Raw genomic sequence first — 12891 nt, forward strand, 5'->3', positions numbered from 1 at the left:
CCCTGGTCCGGTTCAGACCCTGGTCCGGTTCAGACCCTGGTCCGGTTCAGACCCTGGTCCGGTTCAGACCCTGGTCCGGTTCAGGTTTGCCTCTGACAGCAGCTGAATGTCTAAACGTTTCTGTTTCCTGCAGCTTCAGCAGCGTCAGATAATGTTACCTCAGCACCAAACACCTCAGGTAACAACTGAGTTCATAGATTCAGTTTTCAGTAAATCTGGATGTTTTTTAAATGGTAGAAATCACATTCATGTCTTCTGCTTGTATTCCAGAGTACATCTCTCGTAAAAACGGTAGGTAACCCTCAGCTGGTTCTTCCACTGCAGGTGGGAAACTTTATCCCTCGTTTGAGTAAAAAACCAGCGAAAGGTTTACTTTAAAAGTTAAATCATAGATGAATCTCCAGTGTTTTCCTTCTCATCCAGCTGGTTTTTTGCAGACTAAATGTTTTAACATGAAGGAATCAGAAGAAATCGTTAAGTTTCTGGAGTCGGCGTTCAGACGGAGCCGCAGTGTTACAGCTGAGACACAGTATTAATGTAAAAAATCAGTTTTATAATCTGTCAAAAACACATTTAAAACACTAATTCTTTATATTAACCCTAACCCGTCAAAAAGATTGAAAATCAATCATTTCTCAGGAATATGAAATAAAGAAATGAAACATAAATTTATAATTTATATTTACCAAATATTAACATAAATAATCCTAAAATATTTTACAGACTTATTGAAAGTGTGAGGAAAATAAAAATGAATAAAACTCTTTGATATTGTGAGTTGAATGAACTGAGTCTCTGTCCGTGGTGCTGATTCTGACTTTAGCTGAACCTCAGCAGATCATTTCTCTAAGCTTCCCTTCAGGCACTTCACCTGTTTTTAGCCTTATTTATATTATTTTACACACTGTTCTGTCTTCTATGTTCTGAAAATTAATAAAAATATTTTTTTAAATCCTAAAAAGGCTAAAAGAAAATTTGTTTTGCGACAAAATTAAGGTTTTTATCTGACCTTAAAGTCGAGTTTGGATTTTAAAAACGAGTTTCTGTGAAGTTATAAATAGAAACGGTTCCTCTACCTGAAGCAGAAAGAGTTCATGTCACTGTGAGCTTGATGGAAAATTAAGTACACCCTCTAAGAACGAATTAAGTACACCCTCTAAAGCTGAACATCACAGTTAGCAGGAGCTATTGCTAAAGCGCTAACTTCAGACCTGCCCTCTAAACACTACGGTTCTTAATTACCAAACTAATTCTGACTTAATTTGCATGTTATATGAAACATTACATAGTATTTATCTTTATATTTGTTCTGTCTGTGTTTTATTTTGTTCCTCTTTTGTTTCTTGTTTGAAATAAAGTTTTTGGGGTAAAAGGAGCCAAAATCTGAGGAAAGGAAACGGAAATGCTACCTAAACAGACTTCAAAATAAGAGCATGAATATAAACATCTAATTACTTAAAGAATTCCTAACAACCAAAACTTAAACACAGATGTCAAACTTTACCCAACTAGTAAGTTATTATTCCATAAATATTAATTTAGGGCATGATAAATATTGTTTGTTTGTTTGTTTGTTTGTTTGTTTCCAGAAACCAGAGCCAACAGGAAACATCTGGAGGCCCAGCTGTCCTGTGGGATTCCCAACAAGGACTTGGTGGACGACACGGAGACGGACAACCGAGGAAGAAAGAGCCGGAGGAAGAGGGTGGTGGGAGGAATCCCGGCGAATCCGGTCAGTCACAGCCCGGGTTGCCAGATCCAAACAACTGGCAACACGCTTGTAAACAGGATAAATTTATACAGAATAAAAAGATACAACTGGAATTAAATAGTCAAATATACAGTATTTATATTCATTCATTCATTCAACTAGTCAAAGGAGATCAGTGATGATGAAAGTTGTTCAATAATTTTAATCACTGCAGGTTTGAACAGTTAGAGTCTAAAAACCTCGTCTGTTTTAGCTGCAGAGGAAACATTTTCCTTCTGTAAACAGTTATTGAGCAGCAATATTGATACTTTATTAATTAATTATTACTCAATATTGTTGGTATCAAAATATTTTTAAAAATCTGTATTTCTGTCACCTGAAGTGAGATTTTTAGAGGTTATTCATGGCCGTCTTTACTCTGAAGAGTTTCCCAGTAACGATTGAAGGTAACCTGGTGATTCCTCTTCCTGCTGAGCTGCAGACTCAGATCCAGTGGCAGGTGGCGCTAGAGGAGAACCGCAGGATCGACTGTGGAGGAGCTTACATCGGCGGCTGCTGGGTCCTCACCGCCGCTCACTGCGTCAGGTACGACCCAGAAGCACCAGAACGTGTCGTTAGATTACAGCAGCATTCGAATGTAACCCAGCTGCAGGCAAACGCTCATTCATTTGGCTCAGACACGGAGGAAAAACTGAACAGTTGAGGGTAATTATTGTAGCTAAACATGCTGGAGAATCGCTTGGACAGCTTTTCATTTCACTGCAGTTGTTTTTTTCTTAAAATGACACAGTGAAAGTAAAAAACACCTGATCAACTTTATGCTCACAAACAACAGCTTCAACAGCTCCTGTTGGGACACAAACAGGAGCTGTTTGTTTTCTATAGTTGGTTTTCTAACAGTGGAGGAGGCAGAGAACTCAGAAACTTTACTCAAGTAAGAGTAAAAAAGTATTTGGTAAAAGGTCTATTCAAATCCTGAGTAACTGATCAAATTATCAATCACTTAATATTTAAAAATTACATCACCAAAATATAAAGTTAAGTGGAAATTTAGGTATTTTAAGAACCAAAATGACAGTAATTCATATAAGAAAAACTAGTTACAAAAAGTTAAAATAGCTACAAAAGTTTGAATATGTCATAATAAAATTATAAAGGTAAGAAGTACATCATAGTAAAAATACTCTTAAAAGTATATTTTTTTCAAAAAGGTTTATGAAGTAACTGTAGCTGAGTAAAGATAACTGAGTAAAGGTAACTAAGTAAAGGTAACTGAGTAAAGGTAACTGAGTAAAGGTAACTACTTTTACTTAGTAACTCAGCAGCTCCTCACCGCTTCTTAATGCCTCGCTTGTTTTATTTTTTGTAAAAGTTAGAAAACTAACTTTTACCTAGTTATCTATGAGTAAAGATAACCAAGTAAAAGTAATTATGTAAAGGTAACTAAGTAAAAGTAACTGAGTAAATGTAACTAAGTAAAAGTAACTGAGTAAAGGTAACTGAGTAAAAGTAACTGAGTAAAAGTAGCTGAGTAAAAGTAACTAAGTAAAGGTAACTGAGTAAAGGTAACTGAGTAAAGGTAACTAGTTCCTTCCCCACATTCCTCCAACAGGCCGAATCCTTCTGCGTTCAAAGTTAAATTTTCTCTCTGGAAGAAATTTCGGGCTCAGGGAACGACAGACATTGTTCCTGTGACGGACATCCGCATCCACCCAAAGTACGAACCCGCCTGATCGCTGATTATTGATTTTAAATCAGTCACACAGGAAGCTAAGACTCCCAGTCTTCCTGCAGCTACGTGGCGTCGACATATGAGAACGACATCGCGCTGGTGCAGCTGGAGAAGCTCCCGTTCTCGGATAAATGCCTGGAGGACAACCCGGCCGTCCGGGCCGTCTGCGTCCCCTGGACCACCCAGCTGTTCCCGCCCAACCACACCTGTAGCATCTCCGGGTGGGGGCGGACCGCAGGTACGGCGCTGCAAACACCTGAAACAATAACCACACCCAAAACTAAACCTGTCGGTTCGTCTCAGAAACACTCAGGAAGGCAGAACTACCAGGACATTTGGAGGATTAAATATTAAATGTTTTTAGGGGATTGATTGGTTCTCACTTTCTACCAGTTGGTGGCAGCATTGCCCCATTAAGTTGTTTACCAACATTAAACAGAAGTAGAAGATGAAGAGGATCCAATCAATAGATATTATCATTTAAATGTTTCCTGACCTTATTGGGCCTGAATGTGGGTTTATGCAAATTATTATAATAAAATGATGCTGAACTTCCAGGGACAAAAATAGTTGTTTGAATGTCTGAGGATATTTTTTCAGAAATTTTTTGTCTATAAGTTATTTTTTATCAGATGGGATCTGAAAAGAGAGAAAAGTGGGAAAATTAAACAGATAGAAATAAGTTTTTGTTTTAAATTTCATTTTTAAAAAATCAATCTTTTCACTGACAGTTATGTGAATCAAAGATATCTTTAAAAATAACTGGAGATTATTTAGGTGCAGCATTAAGTTTTATGTTGGAAGTGTTTGACTGAAATGACTTTTTAATCCAAGATAATCTCAGACATAATCTGGTCTTTAGATGTTTAGTGAACTGTTGGACTAAATGTACAGTTTTAGTTCGTTCAGACCTCAGCTGGTTGTTTTCTACCAGTAAATACTCTTTTGGCTGTTGGGTGCAGTGAATTAATCCTGTAATCCGGGCTGTTGTCGGGTCCCTGAGCCGCCCAGTCCTTTGTTTCCCGTTAAGCTGATGTTTCTGCGCAGACGGCCGGTCGGCTCAGGTTCTGCTCTGGGCCAACGTGTCGCTGATCTCCGGCTGCGAATCCTCCTACAAGGATCGCTTCAAACCGGGGATGATGTGCGCAGGTGAGTGCGTCCGCGGCGCCCGAGCCGATCCGTCGGGTCGCCGGCCTGAACCCGGTCCATCTGTGTGCAGGAGACCTGGATGGACACGTGGACTCGTGTCAGGGCGACAGCGGCGGCCCGCTGGTCTGCCAGGATGAACTGGGGGTTTCCTACCTGTGGGGCATCGTCAGCTGGGGGGAGCGGTGTGGCCATCAGGGCTTCCCAGGGGTTTACACACAGGTACAACCGGTTCTACTCCCAGTTCAAGCTTTAAAGACCCAGTTAACTGGTTTCTCTTCTCGGCAGGTTGCTCATTACTTTGAGTGGATCCGGCTTCACACCGGCTGGCCTGCAGTCACCAAATTTAACTCCTAAAGAAAGCGGCTAGTTTTAACTCTTCACCTTTTCTCACCTTCCTGTGATCTCAACCTTCACCTGGTAATAAAAACAGAAAACATTGTTCTGCTTTGCTGTTCAATAAAGTAAATAAAAAGGTCCTGAGACAAAAAGGAGGATTTTTACTGGCAAGTTAAACCTTATCTTAATGTTTGGAGAGTCAAAACATTTCATGTTCTTGTTCTTCCATTCGAGTCTCTGCTGATCATAAAAACAGAGAAACAGCCGTTTTCTGGCTAAGTTCATGTTTTATGGTGTCTGGAAAATGAGCCATTTAGAAATCCTAAAATCCTGTCAAACATGTTTACTACGACTGACCTACTTCATTTAACAGCTAAAGGTTATTTAACATATCAGCTATCACTAGCAGGTTCACCATTAGATCTACTTCATTAATTTGATTAAATTTAATCTATTCTCATTACCTAAAATGCTAATGTTAGCATTAAGGCTATATGTTGACTAACATCTCCTATGCAAACAGCTACATTTAGCTAGAATGCTAATGTTATCTAAAATCCCATCACTAGCATGTTCCTTTATTTACTGGATTTTAATTAAATATTTTCTGTTCAACATAAACATTCAGAATTTCTTCAGTTTCTCTTTAAATCAGAAACCTTCCCCTGCCACAACATGAAGGCATCAACAGAGAGAAGCTGCTTTCCCAGTGTTTTACTTTATTTACCAAACAAGAGCAAAACTAAACATCTTTTATTGAAAGAGAAACGTAGAAAGTGCTGCTCTGGGATCATCAGGAGCTTCTCTGAGGCTGGATGTGATCGACCGGCAGCTGCAGCTGGATGGAGCTCCTCAGCCTCCGCAGGTCGTTCTCCACCTGGAAACCCGCCCGACAGCCGCACTGGGTCAGATTACCGTCACCATGGCAACAGAGGAAAAGGATGGACCAATCAGATTTTAAACAGTAACCTTAGCTAGCTCGTCCTTCAGCTCGTTGTATCTGTCGACGTCGAACCTCTTCCCCAGCGCCCTCTTGTGGAAGTGGAGCAGGAACTGACGATCCAAAACGTCGGTCGTGACGAAATCCTGCAGACAAATTTACTCTGAAGCTCAAAACAACAAATGACCCAAACCATCCAACTCCCAGGAAACAAAAATAAATCTAATAAAATTAAATATCCTGACATGCGACGGGTAGTGCTAAACTTTCATGTAGCTTAAAGTTTACTGCCTTAGCTAGCATTGAGACGTTAGCGCACTGAGTTTGCTCTACATGATTTTCTTGCTGCGACGTGACGAGGCAGGAAGCAGCGGACCGACCTGCCTGGTGAGGAGGTAGTAGCCGAAGAAGAGCATGCTGGTGGCGCAGGAGATGAAGAAGGTGACGGGCTCCATGACGTCCCAGGCGAACACGTACCTGAAACAGAGCCACACTGAGGGAGGCTGCCGGCCACAAGGACTGATGCTGCTGCAGCACAAACTTTACCCCAATAAATGATAATGTTGCTTTGAGACCATTTTCAGCCAATACCTCAATAATAATGTAAGTTAACCCTGTCAAATATCAATGAACTTTAGTTTCAATATCCAAAATAAAACACAATAAACTGCAATGTTGTTGTTTTGAGACCATTTTCAACTAACATAATGGTAATAAAGGAATAATAATGCATAAATAATACATAAATGTTAATTAATATCCTTACTAAATAAATTAAAATTTAAACCAAAGCTGAAGACTTTTGTCATCCAGATTTTAGTAGAAAAAGAGAGAAAACGATAAATCCTGTAAATGGACTGATCTCATTTGATCGTGTGATTAATTGGTTTAATGCGTGAGGCAGGTGAGGCGGCTCACCAGGTGAGGTATCCCAGGAATCCCCCCTGCAGCGACAGGTAGGCGAGCCCCGCCCACCCCAGCAGCATCGCTCGGCTCTCTGCTTTCTTCGCCAGCTGAACTCTGACCTGAAACCAACGACATCATCAACAGGAAGCAGCAGGAGAAGTAAAATAAAATGTTTGTATTTCTAAACGTATCAGGAATTCAACATTATATTTAAATGTGTTTCTCATATAAACTACAGCAGGATGAGTTGCTCTCATGTCACAACCAACAGAATCCATAAGCAAACAGATTTGCTGTAAAATATGACAGGTTTCATTTTTTGAGTTGGGAGAAATGATCATTTATTCAGATCCCTGCTGGAGGTTAGAAAGCTGCTCGCTAACGATGACTAGCATAGTTATCAACATAAAACGCTGAATCTTAAATGTACATCTGATATATAAAACAAAACAAAAAGGGACGCAGGGCTTCGCTCTGTCAACACGACGACGACGAGGCAACAAGTTCAGCAAAAACTTTTAAGAAAAAAAGCAAAGAAGAAGGAAGTAGTTCAGCTATGCTAACTTGACTTTGACAACCGTAACATTTAGATGTGCTGTGGAACTTTTTGTGTTTTGGTTCAGTTAAAGTTTTATAGAAATGTGGCCTAAACACCAGCTCTCACAGATCACCAGTTTAGTTTAGTTTCATCTAGTTAACGGTTCTACGGCGGCAGCACGTAGAACTGTAACAGAATCGTATTTTCACCCTGCAGCGTTGTGCGCCTGCAAAAACTTTCCCATGTAAACAATAACAAGCAACAGATCTATGTAAAGTCCTTCACGCTAAAAAACTTTTTCCAATTAATTTAAAATGAAACTTAACTACCAGAGCAGCTAGTAGAGGAGGCTGTAAAACACAATTTAGTAAAAGTTTTTCAATCAGTTGTTATTTCCTGTTTGGGCTTCAAATTCTTGGAATACATTAGAAGTAAAAACTATGACATGTTATTTCAGGAAATCACTGAAGCATATCCCCTCCTCCAGCAGCTTTCCAACCATAAATCACTCATGTTTTGAATCATTTTTAAATGAACAGTTTTTACGTTGTATTTTTTCCTACAGTTTTTACTTGTTTTTATTTTTATTAGTAATGTTTACTGTAAGTTACGCTGCTTCTAGCTACACTTTGAAATCTGTTGTAAATCACAGCTCAGGTACGTTGTTATGCACTTTTTAAACTCTTCCATCGACCTCCTAGAGGATTACAGATTAAATTAGCCTCTTTAGCTAAATCCAGCATCATCGCCGTCTTTATGTGAGGTAAGTAGCTCAGAATGAGACTCGTACGTTCTCCAGCGGCTGCAGCTGCTCAGCCAGCGTCTCCTTCCTCGCCAGCAGCGCCGCATGCTGCAGGTGCAGCTGCTGAGGAAGACTCAGGGCGGAGTGAAGGAGCTGCACCGTGTGCTTCTTGTCGTCCAGACCCAACATGTGTTCGTTGGACGAGCCTCACGGAAAAACAGAGCAGAAAACATTAGCCCGGTGCCGCCAGCGCCCCCTGCAGACAGGAACAGGCGCTACCTTGTCCCAGCGAGCGAACGTTGTAGATGACGTCATCGATCTGGATCTGGAAGTCGTTGTTCAGAACCGTTTCCATCAAAGTGCAGCAGGAGATCCTCTGTCCGTCTGAGGAACAAAACAAACATTTAGTCTGAATAACATCAGGCGCTGTGGCGCCCCCTACAGGTCAGACCGATGAACATGAGGGAACAGTTTCTGGGTGAGGTGCAGCTGCAAGGACTTCCTTACATTTAGACAGATGTTAGCATGCGTAACCGTGGCAACATGGTGTTGTTTTTACAACCAGGAGCCGATTAGCATCTCGGATAAAACCTGAACTTTGACCCCAAATCTCAGAGAGCTGAAGAGGAGGATAACTGGAGGCAGAGGTTGCTCAAACCAACTCTGAGCAACGATGGCATCCCCTACTCCAACACAGAGAAATGAAGAGGAGCGGCAAAAGCAAAGGAGGTGGATTAGCAGCGCTAGCTAACAACTGATGGAGCCGTGAAGTTCAGTGTAGCCGTCTGTTTATGAAAAATACAAAACAAACTAAAACACATTATTCTGATTAAACATTACAGCTTCATTTCTAATCGGAAAGGATCCATAAATAATTTCATTTATTTTAGGCAACAAGAATATGATACAAGTTTAAAATCTTCCTAATTAGCCTGGGTTAAATACTTTAAAATAAGAGTTACTCAATGTTTTTGATGCTATTAAATTAAAATGAAATAAAAAATGTTCTTGTTCTTTTTTAGTTTAAATCTATTCTAATTTGCCTAATATCCATTTATTTTGTGCTAATCGTGTCGCCATCAACAGACTGGTGATAAAAGATGAGCTACGTCTGACTTGGTGCCAAGGGCCCCATAGAATCACTCCAAGGGCCCCACAAGGCCCCCGAGCCACACTTTGGACACCCTGATGTAGGACATGTGGAGTACTGTCTCTGCTGCCTGGAAGCTGTTAGCATCAGATCGTCGTTTCTGCGATCCACATTCAGAGTCACGAGGATAATTTCCAAATGACCAAACTCTTCAGATTTGAATATTAAGCTCTCTGGAAGCGCAGACAGCAAACAGTTTGAGTTCGGGAGCGTTTCCTACCGCTGTTGAAGAGCGCGGCGTTCCCCACAGACCCGTCTTTGGCCTTCAGGTCGCCCAGCAGGTCGCCCACGGTGGTCAGCATCGGCGTCAGCGTGAAGCGGCAGGCCCGGCCCGTCGGCAGCCGCAGAGACAGAACCGGCCGCCCGAAGCTGTAGCGCACAGACACATCTGCAGCACGAAGAGCTCAATAAGGCACAAGACTCATGGTTCAGATAACAAGAAGCTTCTCTGTTAAGAAAACAGTCGTGTTTATTGGCTACCAGAGGAAAATCATTAAAACTGAATCATTTTTAGTGTTTCAGAGGAAAATTAAAACATTTTCAGGTGTTTTAGTGAGTTTTTCTGCTATTTAGCATCTCCAATCAGAATTAACTCTAATAATTATTATTTTTGCCGTCTTGATATTTCAGGCGTATCGTAGAGAAAAGACGGTTTAGCACCATTTTTAAATAAAATTCACCTGCAGATAAAATGTTTGACTGACTTCATTAATTCTGATGTTTCTACATTTTTAATCATCTGCATAATTAAAACCTATAAAGTACAGATAATAAGCAATGCTAACATGCTAACATGAATGCTTAATGTAACTTCAGGTCACTTTATTTCAATGCAAGACCAAATCTACCTGAAAACCTGGCAAACTATAACAGAAAACATTCATTTTATGAAGTTTTTATTATATTTCTCTGATTGTTCAACAGGATAAGGAGTCACTCAGAGTTCAGGAGGCCTAAAAATAAAAATATCACGGTGAGGAAACACAGTCCGTCACTGAGGCGACAACCAACCAGGTTGTTTCTGTAACGTCGCTAAAAGACATTTATTAGCTTTTGTACCAAATCATGTTTTGTTAAATGTCTCCAGAGATAATCTGTTGTTTCTATTTAAGGAAAACTGAGTTTATTCTCAATCGTTATGCAGATGATGTTGTGATAATATTCTGATTATACTTTACCTGTGGACGTAGATTTACTGCTGAAGCAGGAAAAGACGGAGGCGGACCAGACCGGACTGGACTGAAAGACCAGAAGAATATAGAAAACTTTACAAACTACAGTTATTTCAGTCTGTAAACTGAAGGGTTTAGTTTTTCTGTGTGTTTTTAGACGTAGTAACAATGAGAACTAAACACCAAGTTAAAGAACAAACAGGAAATTATTTATTATTTTTGACAAACTGTGTTTGTAGTAATTTCATCTTCACACCTAAACTATTTGTTTACATTGGTGCTCTATTATTTTATGAGGAAAATTTTCTAAATTATTATGCAGTGAGTTTTAATTATAAACCTTTGTAGTCACGTTTAAACATGTTTTTTCATATGTTTTTATTAAAAACAAACTCATACGGAAGGGCTTTTACTTTGAAGGGTCAGAAGTTTCTTTTTGGTAGCATCATGTAGGAAGACGGTTGTTTGGTCTGAGGCAACTTAAAACAGAGTTTGACAGATTTTAATGTGTTTTATATTATGGAGCTGCAGTTAGCATGAGTAGCTACGAGGTTAGCAGCATGCTTTACACAATAAATCACACTCAGCCCTTCACTGGAGAACATTTGATTTTGGCTTATATAGATATTTATGGGACTCAAGTCCCAGATCACGACTCCAAGTGAAGCCCAACGTCTCAAGACTCAAAGTTTAGTTTGTGACTCAAACGAGCGTCAGACTCCTCTACATGCAGATCACACCCAACACGGCGAAGTGATAAACTTCAGCTGAAAGACGTGTTCAGATGTGTTAGCGATGTGCTAAACCTGCTGTTACCACGGTGACATGAGTCACACAGTTAGGAAACGCCCGCTTCATGTCGCAACATGAGCAAAACATGCATGGTGTCATGTTTGTTACAGGCAGGAGAAAAGCAGATCCAGTCACTGTGTTCCTGCAGTGTTGAAAAATATTCACACCTGATTTAAACCGACCGAAGATAAACTGAAAACAGGTTTTATTGGGATTTTATGACACAAATCAACACAATGAAGGTCATAAATCTGAAGTAAAACTATACAAACAGCCGCAGTGAAAGAAGGTTCAACGTTTCTACAGAGAAAACTAAAGCATGTAGAAAATGAATGACTTTGTTGATCAAACGTATAAAATCCCAGGAAAAGACACAGAAGTTTATGAGGCAACATATAAAACACGTTAGAGCTCAATCTGCTGGTCTCTAGCAGAAACTCAGGTTTGAACTGAACTGTAAATAGTAAAAATGAAGCTAAACGCTAAAAACTTCCTGATATTATTCTCACTGACTAGGAAGGTTTTCACACAGGAAGATAAATTCACACACGCTTTGTGTTGCCACCAGCTGCAGAGTTGTAAAAACTTGTGTAGTAATTTAGTTATAAATTAAACGTCGTCGACATACAGAGCAGCTCCAGCTGCAGACATGGAGAGTTGTCACTGAAACACCAGCAGCTTTCCAGATGTTTACGACTGAAACATCATTTTAATCAAACGGCTAACAGAGAAAGCGGCTCGGCTTCATTGAAGGCTGAACTCACCGTGTAGACTCCGGGTCGCGCCCTTTGACAGAAACCGATGCCAAATCTGCAGAAAACTCTGGAAGCAAACATGATCAGAGGCTTAGCCGGCTGCAAACAAAACGCTGAGTCCTCCTTTCACAGGGAGACATGTGCTGCAGGCGTTCAGGAACCGGTTGGTACAGCAGGAGGAGGAGGACGGTTAACTCTCACTTTGCTGCTGCAGCTGGAATCTCCCAGGGAGGAAAACAGAAACTGGTTTTACAATGAGTCACAGCAGGAAGTCAGAGAAGGTAAGAAAAACTCTTACCTGGCTCTGGAATGGGGCAGGAATGTTCCTGACAGTCTGGAACGTCCTTCAGGCAAAGACAGACGGGTTTCTGGAGCTGAGAGGAAGAAGGAAATACCTTCAAGATAGTTCTTACATAAGAGACAAACCCAAAAATCAGGTTTTCCTTGTATAGCAAACACATTTCCTCAGGGATAAAATGAGGAATAAGACTGTAAATGTCTGAACTAGAGAAAATGATTAATGATTATTAATAATATTCAATTAGACCTTCAGGAAATTGGCCTTTCATCAAAAAAGAACAATGCAGTCAGAGCCGTAATTCAAGTGTAACTAACTCCCAGTGTTTGCCACAGTGTATTATAAGCCTGGAGGGCCACCAGACTTTACTTGCCTCCCTGCCAGGCTTTACTTTCCTAGCGCCCAGGCTTCACTTGCCTCCCCGCCAGGCTTTACTTGTCTCCCCGCCAGGCTTTACTTGCTCCACCACCAGGCTTTACTTGTCTCCCCACCAGACTTTACTTGTCTCCTCGGCTTTACTTGCCTACCCACCAGGTTTTACTTTCCTAGCGCCCAGGCTTCACTTGTCTCCCCGCCAGGCTTCACTTGCGCCACCACCAGACTTTACTTGCCTCCTCTGAATTTCAAAACCATCTCACGCAGACACACGCCTCCTGGTGGCGAGTCGGTG

At 40.7% G+C, this 12891-nt stretch overlaps 2 protein-coding genes and 1 long non-coding RNA gene across 4 annotated transcripts in view; 1 reads left to right on the forward strand and 2 right to left on the reverse strand.

The window, feature by feature from the left end:
• The window catches only part of LOC106949965 (uncharacterized), a 20973-nt gene extending 15995 nt beyond the window's left edge, over positions 1-4978 (reverse strand). The window contains exon 1 of the long non-coding RNA XR_001425508.1: positions 4967-4978. This is a non-coding gene — a long non-coding RNA (uncharacterized LOC106949965). The remainder of the gene's footprint in view (positions 1-4966) is intronic.
• cfi (complement factor I) overlaps positions 1-5080 on the forward strand; it is a 13827-nt gene extending 8747 nt beyond the window's left edge. Inside the window, exons 9-17 of the mRNA XM_015036529.1 lie at positions 134-178; positions 271-291; positions 1590-1732; positions 2193-2296; positions 3324-3428; positions 3506-3681; positions 4491-4592; positions 4663-4811; positions 4878-5080. Coding sequence (XP_014892015.1) covers positions 134-178; positions 271-291; positions 1590-1732; positions 2193-2296; positions 3324-3428; positions 3506-3681; positions 4491-4592; positions 4663-4811; positions 4878-4946 — 914 coding nt within the window. The 3' untranslated portion in view covers positions 4947-5080. The remainder of the gene's footprint in view (positions 1-133; positions 179-270; positions 292-1589; positions 1733-2192; positions 2297-3323; positions 3429-3505; positions 3682-4490; positions 4593-4662; positions 4812-4877) is intronic.
• A 546-nt stretch (positions 5081-5626) lies between these two features.
• Positions 5627-12891, reverse strand: part of LOC106949964 (calcium uniporter protein, mitochondrial-like) — a 20152-nt gene continuing 12887 nt past the window's right edge. The window contains exons 1-9 of one of the 2 annotated variants that reach the window (XM_015036535.1): positions 11933-12150; positions 10383-10443; positions 9425-9592; positions 8334-8438; positions 8103-8260; positions 6787-6893; positions 6249-6345; positions 5898-6014; positions 5627-5805 (exon numbers count right to left, since the gene is read on the reverse strand). In XM_015036535.1, the coding sequence (XP_014892021.1) occupies positions 5722-5805; positions 5898-6014; positions 6249-6345; positions 6787-6893; positions 8103-8260; positions 8334-8438; positions 9425-9592; positions 10383-10443; positions 11933-12004 (969 nt within the window). In that variant the 5' untranslated portion in view covers positions 12005-12150 and the 3' untranslated portion in view covers positions 5627-5721. Of the gene's footprint in view, positions 5806-5897; positions 6015-6248; positions 6346-6786; positions 6894-8102; positions 8261-8333; positions 8439-9424; positions 9593-10382; positions 10444-11932; positions 12151-12891 lie in introns of those variants that run through there. The other variant, XM_015036534.1, reaches the window with a different exon arrangement.

The sequence above is a fragment of the Poecilia latipinna genome, unplaced genomic scaffold (assembly GCF_001443285.1).
Source record: "Poecilia latipinna isolate Pla-1442-1.1 unplaced genomic scaffold, P_latipinna-1.0 Scaffold371, whole genome shotgun sequence".
NCBI lineage: Eukaryota > Metazoa > Chordata > Actinopteri > Cyprinodontiformes > Poeciliidae > Poecilia > Poecilia latipinna.